This window comes from Trichosporon asahii, assembly GCF_000293215.1.
Source record: "Trichosporon asahii var. asahii CBS 2479 unplaced genomic scaffold scaffold00050, whole genome shotgun sequence".
NCBI classification, from domain to species: domain Eukaryota; kingdom Fungi; phylum Basidiomycota; class Tremellomycetes; order Trichosporonales; family Trichosporonaceae; genus Trichosporon; species Trichosporon asahii.
In genome coordinates, this window is record NW_014040874.1 from 2977504 (window position 1) to 2993214 (window position 15711).

The 15711-nt window shown below is 61.3% G+C and overlaps 5 protein-coding genes across 5 annotated transcripts; 2 read left to right on the top strand and 3 right to left on the bottom strand.

Moving 5' to 3' along the window:
- Window positions 1–1136: 1136 nt before the first annotated feature.
- On the top strand, window positions 1137–3111 carry A1Q1_02328 (cytoplasm protein; the record flags this gene model as incomplete). Its single annotated transcript, XM_014325273.1, has 2 exons — window positions 1137–1305; window positions 1595–3111. The coding sequence occupies 2 exons, from the start codon at window positions 1137–1139 to the stop codon at window positions 3109–3111; spliced, it is 1686 nt and encodes a 561-aa protein (XP_014180748.1).
- Window positions 3112–3170: 59 nt separating this feature from the next.
- Window positions 3171–8364, bottom strand: A1Q1_02329 (response to osmotic stress-related protein; the record flags this gene model as incomplete). Its single annotated transcript, XM_014325274.1, has 8 exons — window positions 3171–3278; window positions 3333–3579; window positions 3670–4151; window positions 4225–4518; window positions 4852–5108; window positions 5364–5419; window positions 5532–7439; window positions 7481–8364. 8 exons carry the CDS (start codon window positions 8362–8364, stop codon window positions 3171–3173), a joined length of 4236 nt encoding a protein of 1411 aa, XP_014180749.1.
- Window positions 8365–9152: 788 nt separating this feature from the next.
- On the bottom strand, window positions 9153–10658 carry A1Q1_02330 (Ptc1p; the record flags this gene model as incomplete). Its single annotated transcript, XM_014325275.1, has 4 exons — window positions 9153–9305; window positions 9345–10161; window positions 10208–10401; window positions 10449–10658. The coding sequence occupies 4 exons, from the start codon at window positions 10656–10658 to the stop codon at window positions 9153–9155; spliced, it is 1374 nt and encodes a 457-aa protein (XP_014180750.1).
- A 2760-nt stretch (window positions 10659–13418) lies between these two features.
- On the top strand, window positions 13419–14636 carry A1Q1_02331 (uncharacterized protein; the record flags this gene model as incomplete). The annotated part of the gene is made up of 2 exons (XM_014325276.1): window positions 13419–14201; window positions 14571–14636. 2 exons carry the CDS (start codon window positions 13419–13421, stop codon window positions 14634–14636), a joined length of 849 nt encoding a protein of 282 aa, XP_014180751.1.
- A 38-nt stretch (window positions 14637–14674) lies between these two features.
- A1Q1_02332 (uncharacterized protein) lies at window positions 14675–15559 on the bottom strand (the record flags this gene model as incomplete). The annotated part of the gene is made up of 1 exon (XM_014325277.1): window positions 14675–15559. The coding sequence occupies one exon, from the start codon at window positions 15557–15559 to the stop codon at window positions 14675–14677; it is 885 nt and encodes a 294-aa protein (XP_014180752.1).
- Window positions 15560–15711: the final 152 nt, after the last annotated feature.

Genomic DNA, 15711 nt, shown 5'->3' on the forward strand with positions numbered 1-15711 from the left:
TCCTTGTCTGGACGCGCTCTCCTTCCCTGTCCTCGCCTTCAGTACGGAATGGTCTTCGACGCCCACCGCTGGGACAATGTCTTGGTGCCGTCGTACGTTCGGGAGAAGTCAGTGCAGGAGCGTGAGGTGACGTCGGCAATAACTGGGTACAACTGCGGTGTCTGCGGCTTATCTCTGCAACCATTCTCCAATCTACGTCGAGAGCACAGGTGAAGGGTGTCGTGAGTCCGGCTAGCCGCTCGCTCAGCGCGTGGAGGTTCCTCTCTGCAATCATGGCCTTCTGGGGAATCGGACCATTCTCGCGGTGCAATCGCAATCCTTGAGTGTAGTGGAGATAAGGAAGCACATATGGGGTACGGTGGACTACGTTGGACGCTTTACGGTGCGAATGCTCAACTCACGCCGAGTCTGCTCGCCCTCAGATTTAGGATGAAGCTCGCTTCGAGTTTGGCGAGCACCCTGTTCTAGGTGCTGCCTGCGGGAGTAGCCTCACAGATGTATGGTCACAGATGACCCCAGGAAGTGGTACGCAATAGTTGCAGCTGCGGAGAAATATGGTGTTCTCGACGCTTATACTCGTCGCATTTCTGGCGTGGAGAACGAGAGCATACCGTTGCGCTTGGCGAGACATGGCGGCGGAAGATGCTAATCTCTTCTCCGCCAGATCTTCGTCGAAGTCTGGACCGCCGAGTGCGCCGACGCCGAGCCACTCAGCACACAGCCTAGACCTGTCGTGCATCAGGAGGCGCGGACGTGGCTGAATGCATGCAAATCTGATCTCCTCTAGTCAAGTCGCGGGTGGACGTGCTGGGTGGAGGTGGAGGCCAGGGTGACAGTCCAAGTTCGCCGTTTTCACCGAAGAGCTTCATGACGCAGGCATTTGCCGCTCAGTACCGGAGCTCGTGATGAAGGACAGCTCCCCGGCCAGGCCCGGTTTAAATATCGAGGCGGTTCTCGTGACTTGGTTCCTCTTGCAACACCAGACTTTACACAGCGCGCGCCTGACTAATCCTGTCCTCGCTGTTTATACTCATACACCATACTTCCGCTCAGATAGTGGATTCAGCTGCTCAACAGGCAGCGGCAACCCACAGAACCTCGGCAACAGATCGACACTTCCCGAGCACACGTTCGTCATGCCCGCCCGCTTCACGCGCGAGAACGAGGTTGTCTACTGCGGCGACACACGCTACCCCGGTCCGGCTTACTACCCCGCCCCGCCCGAGATCACGGGCACGCCATCGCAGGCCGAGCTCGATGCGCACCCGAGGTTGTTCACGTGGGGCGAGCTGAAGGAAATCATCCGTGAGTAGACTCGGAGGAGCGCGGCGACGAAGGCAATCAGTGAGCCATGGGGGACTTCTCCAGGGGTTAGAGGTGTTGGGGAATTATGTACAGTCCCAACGAGGCCAGCACGAGGTCGTCGGCGCCGAGATCTGAGACAGAGGGAGTGGCGCAGGCTTGCTCCGCACAGTCTTCCCCGCGGGGCTCTCATGTGGCATCCTGCACCACTTGGTGCGGGCTCGCTGTTTCCATGTCTCCCGAAACTCGCTCCCCAGTGTCCTCGGAACGCTCGCCGTGCTAGTGCTGACAGCAGACACCTCGACCCTCGGCCGCCTCTCGCGCAACAAGGAGCTGCAGGCGCGGTACGAGTCCTGGATGCGGGGCCAGAAGGAGCGCTGGGGCGGCACAGAGAAGTACCTGATGCACGCGCGTCTCCCGTGGGCGGACGAGTTCAAGGCTGCGTCGGCCTCCGAGGCCGGTGGTGATGACAAGGCAACTCCCTCCGCCTCTGGCCTGATCACGCCAGCAAGCGAACCGACCTATGACCAGCACACGGCCCTGTCACACCCCGAAATCGACCTGACGCCATCGACGAATCCAGACTCGAAGCCGCAGCCAAGTTCGAAACCGAAACCGTCCCGTCTCTCGCTCGGTCGCTCTGGAGCGGCAGTGGCGGCGCAGCACGCGCTCAGTCCCAAGCACGCGCGCTTCCCCAGCGGCTCCGGCGGCACGCCGGGATACTCCCACCAGGCCACGGCGAGCGAGACGGCCACGCCTGGCTCTGGTGCGAGCACGCCGAGTTCGGTAGCGTACGTCCCAATCGACGAGGCGCTGGAACGCGTCTCGCGCCGCCTGAGGCGGAAGGCGGGCTCGAAGGCGGGGTCGGTGCGCTCATATGCGTCCGACGACGAGTCGGCGCGCACCTCGCCAATGCACTCGACGCGGGTATCTGCCGAACTCACGCGGCCGAGCGTCTCGCCTCCCCGTCAAGCGGGTCATTCTCCCGAACGCACCGACGGGGCTGACGGTGTCGATGGAGTGAGGGAGGAGGACGCTGGCCCCGACGGCAACTACGGCCTGAAGGACGACGAGCTCGAACACGACGTGTACCTGACCTACGACCCCCGCCGCGGCCTCGACCACAGCAAGTACGCAGTCCTGCCAAACGACTGGCCGTACTGCGTGCCCTATGGCGTGCGCCACTTCTGTGTCTGGTCGCGTGTACCCATCGCCCACCCCGAGCTGGTGGGGTATGACCGTGCAGCCTGGCAGCATATCGAGACAGAGGGGTTGGCGGGGTTCACGGGCGTGATCCCCAGTTTCACGGACCGGAGCGATGGCGCCCCTCCGGGGACACCGACGAATGACGGCCCCGGACGGTCGGGGCCGGCCGACCCGCACAGCGAGGGGGGATGGTACGCCGTCGACCTCGCTTACGGGGGACGGGAAATGAAGCGCTGGGCAGGCGTGCAGTTCGAAACCCCCGGAGGGCAGAAGGTCGGCGAGATGGTCAGAGGACTGTGGGACGAGCGGGGGTGGGAGACGATCTGGTTCGTGAACCCTGCGCGGCTGCAGAGTGTGCCGGGGCTGGCGCACTTCCACGTCTTTGCACGCAGGAAGACGCCGGAGGAGATCGAGGTCAGCGAGCGCGTGTTCGCTGGTCCCGGGGAGATTACGCGGGACATGGTCAACCTCACTGTGGATGGGCAGGATGTGAATGGTGACGAGAAGGCCGAGAACAGGCGCATGAGGAGCTTTGCCGAGCCGGCACCCTCGCCCGCGCTCGACGACACCGAGGCCGCCAAGCCGCTGACTGTGACTGCTTAGCTCTGCTTGTATCCCAATGCTCGGGGTTAGATAGAATATGATACATAATGCTACAACAACTACCACATGACATTGCCGAGCACGGCAGCGAGGCTGCTCGGCGTCGGCGGCTCGCTCCGTCTCTTGTCCCCCTTCTCCTCCCCTTCCTTGCCCTCGCCTCTTCCTTCCTTCAAGCCCTCAGCACTCAGCGAACTCACACTCGTCGCCGAGGTCTGGCTCACGCTCCGACTCATGCCCTGTGCCGAGAGATTTTGGGAACTCGCGCTAGAGATGGCGGAGTTGCGGCTCGCCGTGCGCGAGAGCCCGATCTCGCTCCCGGAGGATCCAGAGAGGGACACTTTCGGGTTGGGACTGGGCGAGAGCGGGGTCAGCGAGGCACGCTTCAGGCGCACGTCTTTCGGACGGCTGGGCGGGGCGGCGTCGGGCAGCAGAGAGGGGAGGGAGGGAAGCATCGACTTGATGCCCGTTCTGATGTTAGCTTCAAGCGGAGGCTCACAGCTCTCGTCCGCCAGGCGCACCAGGCGGACGTGGTGCATTGAGCGGGAGAAGCCTACTCACAGACCAATGTGGCTCTCTGGCCGCTGCGACTTGCCAGTGTTGCCCTGCGGCGACGCCGTGACGCTCTTCATGAGCTGGCCCCAGAAGCGCTTGCCCTCCTGAATCGTCTCCTCCGCGTCCTGCGCCATCGCGGACCAGAGCGCGCCGACGCCGATCGTGTCCTGCGCTGGATTGCTGCTGCCCAGCGACTCCTTGAGTGTGGCCAGCGGGCCCTCCTTAGCTTCCGCCTTTGCTTTGTCGGGGGACCGGCCCTCGCCTGACGTGCGCGGAGCAGTCAAGGGGCGGGAGGAGGGGGTGGTGTTGGAGCTGGGGCTGAGGGCGCGGAGAGGCGCGAGGGGTTCGGAGATCGAGGGCGTGCGCGGCTTCAGACGGCGAGGCGGCGTCTCGTGCTCGGCCGCGACGGCGGAGGAGAATTGCCGACGCAGCGTTGCTAATGACTTTTCCTCGGCCGTTAAGGCTGACCTGAGCTCGGCGACACGGCGCTCGCTCGCCGCAATAGCATGCAGGAGTTCCGCATGTCTGTATCGTCAGTTCTACCACACTTTGCCAACTCACCGCTCCGCCAATGTCAGCGGCGCTGACCCATTCGGCGTCCCGGGTCCTGGCGCCGGTTCGCCCTCGAGCAGAATACCAAGGGACGACCGCCGATCCGCCCTCTCGAGCGAATTGCGCTCCAGCCGCTCCAGACTGCTCCGAGCAGCCGCCGTGGGCGAGAAAGAGTTGGACGGCGAGTACGAGATACTGCTGCGCTTGTTCTGGTGTCGGTTCAGCCGGGGCGTGATCTGTTCCAGGGGGCTGGGGCCGTTCGGCGGCGTCGGCATCGAGTCGCTGCTGCCCCTGGAGCTCTCGCTGGAGAGCGAGTTGTTCGCGCGGTGTACTGGTGTCGTCGCCGTGGTCGTGTCAATGCCCAGGCCGATTGGCGTTGATGATGGCCCGTTCGCCGCAGCGCCCGGCATGCCTGATGAGCCCGCCGCAGCTGTTCCATTGCTGCCGTTGGACGGGTTCGAGAGTGCCGAGTGTCGTGGCGCGGACGCGGTGTAGGTGCTGGCACCCGCCCCGCTCGAGACATAGCTCAGGCGAGAGCGCGGGCTCGTTAAGTCCAGAGAGTCGCCCCTCCCACTGCCCAGGCTACTCGACGAACTCGAAGACACCAAGTCGCTGTATATGCCGTTGTTACCGTACATGCTCATTGGGCGGCGGGCCCTCGTCGGTGTCGTCTGCCCCTCGAAGCTGGCCGACGTCGGGCTGTGTCGTGCGACGAGGCTTAGCCTCTTGAGCTTGCTCCCGCCTGCGCTGTTCGCGGGGGTGGACTCGGCCATGGCTGCGCTGATCGGGTGTGTTCGCTAGCCGTTGGTCGAGAGGGGAGAAGCCGATACAGGGAACTGCTGAGAGCTGAGAGAGATCGTAAAGGAGTGTGGTCAATGTCGGTAATGGAGTTGCTGGCGATATGATGAATGCGGGGACAGGTCAGCCAGCTTGATGAGCGCCAGCGATGGGCTGCCAATGCGCATTGCGGACGACTTTGGCGCAGTCAGCCGCGCCCTGTCCCTGCATTCACTGCGCGGCGCGACGCGATGGACGGGCCCACGCGTAGAACTCGTAGGCTCTAGCCGGCCCGCGGCCAAGGCTCAGGGCGCCGATCGCCCCTGAACCTCGTTCCAGCACCTGTCCACTTCGGTCAATCCCTCGCTCACAGTTAATCTGGCTTTCGTAACGTTCATGCATAACTAAGACACCATCCGGCATAAGGCTATGGAGTACTATGAATTTTGTCCGGAAGTTCATGACGTTCGTCCGAGGTATGTGTGTCCGTGGCTTACGGCTGCACTATACGCTGTAGCGCGGCAGTTGGGCTCGCCTACTCCTTCTTGAACACCTTGACGATCTCCGCCTCACCCTCAGCAGCGCCGTTCCAAAACCCGTGCCCCGCGAGCGGGTCCGGGCCTGCCGAGTTGTCGAGCTTGGCGAGCACCTGCTGGGTCCTATCTGCGTTGAGGGTGCCGGCGCCATCAACAATACGCTGCTCCTTGCTTCCGCGCCAGAAGAGCTTCTCACAAATGCTCGTGACGAGCGAGTTCAAGACGAACCACGCGTGGCTGGCCGCGAGAGCAACGAGAGCGACACGCACAAGCGTGCCCCAGATAGTGCTGTAGGACGGCAAGGCATCGAAGGACGCAAGGTACTTGGCCGTGGTCGAGACGACGCGGTCAGCCGAGGGACGGAAAAGGTAAATAAGAGTGGCAGAGGTCCACGCGCCAAGCCAGCTAATAATGCTCAGCGTGTCGAGCCAGGTGCCGATCGACTCAACGCGAGGACCGACAGGGCGACGAACGTGCTGGCAAATCTTGAGAGCGTCGGAACGCAGTTCGAAGTAGTTGTTGATGAGAGCGAAAACGGGCGCAAGAGGCCAGACGATAGCCCAGATGACAACGTAGCCGAACTGAGTGACCATCTCGGCGTAGTCGGTGAAGATGTTGTACTCGGGCAGCTCGAGCTCAGCGGCGACTTTGTCCAGGAACTTGTCCTCGGTGCTCTCGGTCGCCTCGCGCTTCTTCTCCTCCTTGCCGTTGAACATGCCCTTGACGCTCTTGTTGCCGCTGCGCAGGTCGTTAACCCAACGCAAGATGAAGGGGAGGCCGACCTCGAGGAAAGTGTTGATGACCTGGTTCGTGACAGTGTAGGCGAACACCTGCGACTTAAGGCGCGAAGCGTTGATCTTGTCGCGGTGCGCGCCGGGGTGGTTGCGGGTACGGATCGAGGTGTTCACGCCGTCGCTCTTGATCACGACCTCACCCTGGTCAGGCGACAGGATGTTGTGGATGTACGACATGAGGTACGGGCCGAACGGCAGGTACAGGTACGCGCTGAGGTAGAGACCGAGGAAGGCGACGGTCGCGTTGAGGGCGAAAGTCTTGGCAGTGAGACTGCGGCTGGCGCTGGTGTACGTCGGGTGGTTCTCCCAGCGTACGAGGCGGCGCGCGAGCGCCGTGAACAGGGCAACGACCTGGGGCACAACAAGGGAGAACAGCGCGGTGGGGAGCAGCGGCAAAACCTCCTTGCCAAAGCCATCCCAAAGGTGTCCAACGAACGCCTCGAGGAAGAAGATGGCCATGAGCACGCAGCCGAGCAGCAGACCGCAACCCATGATGATCGGGACAGACAGGACAATCTTGCCGTCGCGGCGCACGTCGGCACGGCGGTGGGACTCGGTCGTCGTCGTGAGGTGGTGCGATAAGACGTACTGCGGGCGCATCAGGCCAATAACCTGCTCAACGCCACGGAGGCCCCAGCGCACAGCGAGCTTGCGCTCACGAATACGCCAGCAGGCAACAAACGTCGTCGAGTAGAGAGCGAGAGCAAAGGCGTACGCGGGCGGATACGAGTCGGCGGGAGCAAAGAGCCAGAATAGCAGCGAGATGGCGGCGATCGGAACGAGCGACAGCGTGTAGAACACGAGGTAATTGAAGTACAGGCGCACCGCGGGGGGTTGGTCGCGGCTCAGAGCCGCCTCGTCCTCGCGGCTGAGGCCCTGGAGCAGACCAGTCTTCCAGTCGGCAACAGCCCATCGTTCAACCCAAGCCTTGTCGCGCTCGTCGTCGTGAAGAGCCGCGATACTCTTGACGCGGGCCCAGTCGCCTTCTCCGGGCGTAATGCCGAGACCGTGCTGGAGCTTCGAAGCCGTCAGCAAGTCGTAGAGCAGACGGATGCGGTCCGACGGGAAGTTCGGGTTCGATTCCGCAGTTCTAAGACCGTGCGACTCGTCCACAACACTGCATGTCAGCTATCGCCTGAGAGAACTGTAGCCACGTACTGCTCCCGCTCGATGAGCTCCTTCACCTTGCCATCCGACGCGCCAACGAAAACCCAAACCTCCTCCTGCCCTTTGCCCTTGCCCTTGGCAGGTCGCGAGGCGATGCGAAGTCCGGCACTCTGCAGGGCGTCGGTGAGACGGCGGTAACCACGCTCGATCTCAGCCTCATCGCCCTTCTCGCCCGAAATGTCGTAGGGAATGACAAGGTCGACGCCGAACGGGTTCGAGCCGGCCGACACGACGCCGCCAGAGCCGTGCGTCGTGACCGGGGCGCTGGCCGCGGTTCCGGAAGCGTGCGCGGGAACGCCCTCGTTGCGCTCCAGGCCGCCGGGAATGCCGAAGGTCTCGGTGCTCGCCGAGGCAGGCGAGTTGGAGCCATATGCGCGGCCTCCGAACGCCGAGCCGTAGTCCTGCTGACCGGCCGAGTTGTTCCTGCTGTGCGACTCGACAGCACCAATGCTACTGGTGCGCGTTCCCGGCTGGATCGAGCCATCCCTCAAGACCTCCTGGTCCTGCTGCTGGTACGGGTGGCCTTGGTACGAGTGGCGTGTCGAGTCGACTGGCTGGCCTTGGGGAGGAGGCACACCGTGGCCGACAGTCCGCCTGTCGCCGGGAAGGCCGCTGATGCCTCCCACGGCACCGCCGACCGCGCCGCCAGCAAGCGCGCCGCTAGCGACACCGCCACTACCACCCGCCCATGGAGCTGAAGCTAAGCCGCTGTTCATGCTCGACATGGATGCACTGGGGCTAATGCTGGCATCCCTTCCTCCGCGGGCTGGGGTCGACTGGGCCGAGTGAGCGTAGGCGTCGGGCGGGCCGGGGCGCGTCGGCGAGGAAGGTGTAATCTTCGTCCCGGGGACCTCAGAGTGGAGTCTGGAGTCCATTGTTGGGACGGTTGGTTGGTGTGGTGTGACAGACAGAGAAAGAGAAGAAAAAGGAGGTGATAAGTTCGGAGGGAAGGAAGGGATCGAGAAAGGTGCAGAGGTGGTAAGGTTTGATGCTGCGGTGGGTGTTGCAGAAGGTACCTTGCAAGTGACGCGTGATCGGGGGACTGGGAGAGGAAGGAGAGACTGGGAGGGAGAATCCGAAGTCGAGTGACGCAATTAATCCACCCCGCCCGCGCACTGCACCCTGACACGTCCATGCCTCCCAGACCTCCCAACACCAGCCAGCCTCGAACGCCCCCTCGCCCGCGCGCCGCAAACGGCTGGAAGTCCCACTCCTCATCCTCCAGGCGGCCAGGCGGGCCAGGCCAGGCAGCCTAGGCGGCCCAGCCCCGCAGCACACAGACTGTGCAACTGTGCACCGCGAACCAGCGATCAGCGATCGCCACGGACGCAAAATCACACACAAACCTTGAGCCTTAGTGGGTCCTTCCTCCTCCCCTTGCGCGTAGGTATGGACGTCGTTCCTGTCTCGCTGCTCTGGCACAACGGATCACGACGCGTCACAAACAGCTCATGTCCCACCGCTCCATCGCCATCAAAGATCTCCGTCACAAGCGAGATCCCACATCTCATCCATCTTCGTGTCCGTCGTCTCATCCTCGCAATTGCGTGGCACCGCTTTGGATACTGCCAGCATTGCCGGGTATATGCATGATACATCTATGAGTCCACATGCTATCTGCTCAACACTCAACCTTCCTACGCTGTCGCTTCCCACTCAAACTCTAACCTTGGTTGAACCTGATCACCATCACACTCAGGTTGTCAGTCGAGTAGTTGCTCAGCGCATGGTCCAGCAGCTTCTTCGATGCCTCCTGCGGATCCGGCTCGTTCCGGATGAGATCGACCGCGTCCTGGTCCTCGCACACATCCCACAGCTGCAACGTCAGTTCGCTGTTCGTTGTAGCTCAACTCACCCCGTCACAAGCAATGATCAAGAACTCATCTTCCTTCTCCAGCCGCGTCTCGGTCGTGTACGGGGATCCGACGACGAAGTCCTTCATCGAGGCGTCGCCAAGAGATCGCGTGACCGCGAGTACACCGTTCACGCGGTGGTTCATGACGAAGCCACCGGCATCCGTGATGCGCTTGGCTTCTTGGCTGTCACTTCCCTTGTGGTCATAAGTCAGACGAACGGCCTTGCCACCACGGGACAGAACGGCACGGGCATCGCCAACGTTGGCCGTGTACAGCATCCTCCTAATGCCGCTGTCGCACTGAGGGCTCAGAGTCTCAATGTTAGCACCGTCAGACGCAGAATCGTCGTCGATGGCACTGTCGTCCTTAACGTGACCAGTCAGACCACGTACGAAGTCCCGAATTCTTCGTCCCGACATCTTGCGCCTGAGGCTCCCCTCCTGCGCGGCAGCGCCGCCAACGACTCCTGCCGATCCACCGCCCATCGATCCACGGCGCTCCATCTGGCCGCTCGTCTGCGCCTCCAATTCCTCCTCGTTCTTGCCCTCCATCAAACCTCGCGACGTCAGTGCGGGGTTGATGAACCCGCACGGGCCATCCTCGTTCTTTTCGACGCGAAGGAACGCAGTGACGGCAGTGCAACCAGAGTGGACCTTGGTCTTGTACGCAAGGGCCGAGATACGGCTGTCCACGGCGTGGTACGTCTTGTTGAGCACGTCGGGGATTGATTCGTTGGGGTAGTCGACAAGCGCGTCGAGCAGATATTCGTGGAAGTTCTGACCACACCACTCCGCAGCCTGCTTGCCGGCGTGTCCGCTGAGACTGTTAGTGTTTCATGTCAAGGTTGTGGGGCAGGACCTACTCGAACACGGCGAAGTACCCCTGTCCACGGACGCCAGCATAGTCGTAGACGAAGCTGTGCGCGTCCTCCATGACTCTCCGGCAGCGCTTATTCCTGTCCTCGCTGACGCCGACGCGGAAGCTGAAGTTCGAGTTGTCCGTGTCCGCACCTTGCGACGACGCGGCAGCCGTGGCAGCAGGGTGGCGGTTAAGGGCCTGCATGGTCAGTTCAGGCTGCAGCAACAACGCTGGTGGTAACGCACTCCGTAGGTCTCAGGCCCATCGGCCACAGTGATACTCTTACTGCGAGCATTGGGTGACTCGTCCACACCCATGGGCAAGCGTTTCAGCATGCTGGGATGCTCCGAGATGGGAGAGTCCTCCGAAGATGAAATCGATGACGGCGTCATTGTCTGGGGCGGGGAAGCGAGTTGCCTGTTGACCCAAACACGGAACCGAGACACCGTCAACATGGTGGAAGGATGGTAAGAGATGGGTTGAGCAATAAGCGATGATGCCGGGTTCGCGAGAGAAGATGTCAGCACTACAGACGCACACCAGATAGGGCCCAAGCGCAGGGGGCAATATGACGGAAACGCGGAAATGAAATAGATTACGAGGATCGACCCCGAGATTCCGGGCAAAGATCTTGATACGGTGCGCGTGTGCTAATTGTCGAGGTTGGGCAAGAACAAAGAGCCACAGAATCAAGGGGTGTCTTTTGACCAGTCGTGGTCGGCTCCACGTTCGAACGTCGGTTGCCGCACCGCTATGTACAACCCTTGCGCTGGTATAACAGATGGAACTTACGAAGCGGTGGTGGTGTTCGGGGCTGTGACTGAGTCAGCAAATAGGGTACTCGGAATGCCTGTGTGCGATAGAGGGCTCCTCGGCGATGAGCGCGTCCGGAGGCATGCGCAGACGCTTGTCCAACTAGCAGGCCGCACAATAGACTCACATTCGGGGGCCGTCTGAAGCTGGGCGAGAGTGGGATGGTCGGGGTGAGCGCGCGCGAGAGAGCTCTCGCCCGTCGATGTACTACTCGTGTCGGGCATAATGCTTCAGAGATGTGCAGAGCCGAAGACGGGTGCTGGATATGGCTGACGCGTTAGATCTGAAAGACGGGTAGTGGTATGTTTGTGCACGGTGGCGCGGGTTATACAAGGCCAAGAAAGCACAAGAGAGCGGCGAGATGAGAGTCCAGCCGGAGACAGTGTGGAGACAGAAGGACGGGATGCTTGGTGTTTGAAAGTGCGGGGAAGGTGGCCGGCTGTAGATGGGGGCTGGAGGCAGGGTGGGGGGAAACAGACACGAACACAAGCACAGATGCGTCGAAGATTGGGTTGATCCAAACGACGTCGGGGGCTGGTTGTCGGGTGTGTCGACTAGTTTTGACGGTGGATGCTTGTCGTTGGAGGATGTGGGTGGATGCAATGCGCGTTGTGTGCGGGAGAGATGGAGGGATGGATGTTTGAACGTCGAGAGGACGTCAAGCGGGATGGTGGTGGACGGCGGAGTGAGGGGGGAGGGTAAGGACGACAGGGAAGGCTCATGGCATGCATGCCAGGCCGCATTGTACCAGCGTACCAGCATATGGAGTATGGCGTACCTAGCGACTTAGCGTGTCTGGCTCTGGCTATGGCGTGCGGCGTGCGGCGCGCTTGGGCTGCGCGCTGACGACTATGGCGCCTAAGGCCGGACTGGACCAGGGACCGCAGTGTTACACCCCCTGCGTCATCAATTGGCACCACCCCCCCTTGCCCCCCAGTGTCCAGTGGTGTGCCCCGCTTCCACAGCTTCCAGCGAACATGGCTCCGTCTCCATGTCATCCTCAGCGTGCTTGTGGTCGCCTGCGTCGCTGCGTCGTCGTTGACATATCGCTCCCTGCTTCGGCAGTCTCCAGACAGCAGCCCCTCCAATCACTGCAGGCGGAAGCAGTCAACAACGCGACACGCCCACAAACCCTGGTGCTGCGTACGCCCAATAGCCCGGCTAGCGGATGTAGAGCTCTCTCCTCCCTCCTTGCCGGGTTTCGGTAGCCGACACGTGGGTCTCGGCACTGACACACTCGTACTCTGAAAATGAAACAGAATTAACAGAAGCATCCCTCGCATCGTACTGCTGCGCTCAGCAGGCCAGCAGGTAGCCTGAGAGTCTGATCGCATGCGATGATAAGGCCATTGCAACTTGCACCTACGCCGTGATCGCCGTGATTGATCACAATCAATGCGATATCACAGCATAAACCGCTCTAGCCGCTCTTGCGTCCATCGGAGTCAGCCTGGGCTACTTCATGATCGATGCTCTGGACGCAGGAGAAGCTGGGAAGGCGTTCCGCGGTAGAATGTCGGGGTATCAAACAGTCAAAGCATTGATTGACACCAAGTGGATGGAGAACACTGCACAGCTGTACAGTTGAGAATTAAAGCATAATTCGGGACTCGCCACCGTAGCAGCAACGATCCTGGCATTAGACAATTGGACACCTACCGCGTAAAGTTGACTGGACTTCCCAACTGTCGGTCGGTGATTGGTCATGAGCAAGTCGACTTTAGATGCCGAGATCAAGCGGTGAAGGCCGATAAGAGTAGTCCATCGCAACCTCAACTTCACGGAGTATCACAGCAGAGGGAATGTCGTTGTTTGTAGCTGCTGCTGAGTTGTCGGAGCTCTGATCTACAGAATCGGTCTGCAACGATAACTGCGGTGGCAAAGAAAGAACGGCTGGCTGAAGAAGAGGGCAGAGGAAAGGCTGGAGAAACCGGAGTGGTAAAAGTCGACTGCTTACTAAGCAAGCTTCTCCTGCCATGAATCAAAGTCTGGGATGGGAAGATTTTTCGTCTGTAACGTCTGTGATAACTCTGCGTCTGGCTGACATGCATGTGGGGAGCTCATGTTTCTGAGCTCCGAGAGAAGATCTCTGCCATTTGCGACCAGTGCCAGACTGTTCCAGTAGGCACGCTGCTGCGAATCACGTGCAGGCGGGCCTAACCGTTCGGATCCGAGACTGCAGAACTTGCGTCCATCTCTCTCGATGTCATGACTCCGCATCTCCTTCCTCCGATCGACAATAACATCGACTCATCCCCCAATCCTACCACCCGTATAAAACTCGACTCTCGGGCGTAGGAACCATCACTCAACCACAACCTCTACCCCCGCCACTCCCTTCAACAATCATAGCAACCGCAACTCAGATACCCAGCCCACCGATACCCCCTGGCGCAGCCAGCATGGCCGCCACCGACCTCCCTCAACCGGGAGACGGAGCCTATCTCGCCCGCACTCCCCAGCCAGGAGACGGTGCTTACCTTATGAGCTCTTCCGGTGGTGCAAATGGTACCAGCGCTGGCCCTCGCCGTCAAGGCGACCGCCGCCGCAACAACGGTAATCGCAACGGGAAGCGAAACGGTGGTGGAGCATCCACCCCGACAGCATCGACCCCGACCGCTGATGCGAGCTCTATCTCTGGACCCTTGGAAAATTTGTCGATCAACGGCAACTCCTCTGCTGGGCCCAGCCAACAGACTGGGAACAAGCAGGGTCGCAACCGCCGCAACGGCGACGCCTCGCGCCGTCGCGATCCATCCAAGTCCAATGGCGACGGAACGGCGAGTGGCGCTCGCACCCCCAAGTTCCAGCCAAACCCATCGGCGCCTGCTTTCGAGCCCGGACAAGCCATTGACTTCTCGACGGTCATCCCGGCGCCGACTTCGAATGCCGGCCCGAGCCAGGAGCGTCGAAGGAACCGCAGCCGCAAGGCGAACAAGGATTCGTCCGCGCCGAAAGACCAGAAGCCAAAGGAGCCGAGGCGCACCGAGTCGCCGGCGCCCAAGGTATCGAGCCGAAGAGCCGCATTCGAAAAAGGAACGAAGCTCACGACCAACGAAAAGAAGGAGTCGCGCCCGCGGAAACAGCACAATGTTCAGCAGCAACCTAGCCTACCGGAAGCCGACGACCTGAATTCCCGTCTCACTCGTGGACTCGCCAAGAAGCCGTACATCGAGTGCCCAATTGTAAGTCATTGACCTATGGAACCATAGCTAACGCCCAGTGTTTCAACGCCATTCACCCCCACCAACAGACGTGGTCGTGTCTTCCCCCGCCGGGCACCCCGGTGTATCCCAAGTCGATGGAGGAGGACGAGCGACCGGCCTTTGCAGCTTCTTGGTACACTGCCTGTTACACTCCGTTCCACATTTCCTGTATCCGGGACTGGGCTTCGCGGTCTCTCCACGACGACGCTGAGCGCCTTCGCGTGACGGAGAACACGACCGACGAACCGAGCTGGCGCTGCCCTGGCTGCCAGAAGCATCGCACGAACAAGATCGGCGGCTATCGCTGTTTCTGCGGTCGCTTATCGAATCCTGCCACGAACCACTCAGCTCCTCACTCCTGCGGTGACGCCTGCTCCCGACACAGGCCCCACTGTGACCACCCTTGCCCTCTGAACTGTCACCCAGGCCCCTGCCCGCCCTGTCAAGTTGCCTTAGTCGTCCAGTGTCCCAGCCACGGCTCGGCTTTGACTGTCAAGTGCTCGGCGACTCACGCGAACAATGCTGCTTTGACTCCTGTCTGCGACGAGCCGTGCACGAAGAAGCGCAACTGTGGCAAGCACGAGTGTGATCAGCTGTGTCACTTCGGTCCGTGCCCGCCCTGTGACGAGGTCGAGACCGTGCGCTGCTATTGTGGTGAGGACGAGAAGGTCGTCCCTTGCGGCTGGAATCTGCAGGATGAGAAACTGTGTGCGACGAAGGATGAGCAATGGGTTGGCAGATTCGCCTGTGAGCGCACGTGCGGCAAGATGTACGAGTGCGGTGTACACTCGTGTACCGAGGGCTGCCACCCGCACTCTGTTTCGCCAACGCCGTGTCCCACTTCTCCCGTCGTCATCACGCGATGCCCCTGCGGTGCGACCCCGCTCTCCGAGCTTCCAGGGTATCCGCGTCCGGACTGCCAGGCGCCGATCCCAACATGTGGGCAATCGTGCCCGAAGACCCGCCCGTGTGGTCACGAATGCCCGCTCCGTTGTCACACTGGCCCCTGTCCTCCCTGTCATCAGACAGTGACGCGTCCCTGCCGCTGTGGTGAGTCCATGCTGGAGCTCGACTGCGACCAGGTGCGCGAGCGTGTCGAGGCTGGGGACACCGAATTCCTCTGTGACCGTGTCTGCCACGCCCTCAGGAACTGTGGTCGCCACGAGTGCCGCCGCGTTTGTTGCCCCTTGTCGTGGAAGGCGAAGCGCAAGGGACGCCGTCACCTCACCGACCTCTCCGATCTCGACATCGAGGGCGACAGCGATCTGCACGAGTGTCCCCTCGTCTGCGGCAAGCTCCTCAGCTGCGGTCTGCACACCTGTGAGCGACCCGACCATAAAGGAGCGTGCGGACGATGCCTGCAAGCATCCTACGACGAGCTCATCTGCAACTGCGGCAACACTGTCATCTACCCTCCCGTTCCCTGCGGAACGAAGATGAACTGCCTATTCCCATGCGCCCGCCCCGACCCGCCATGTGGACACCCCAA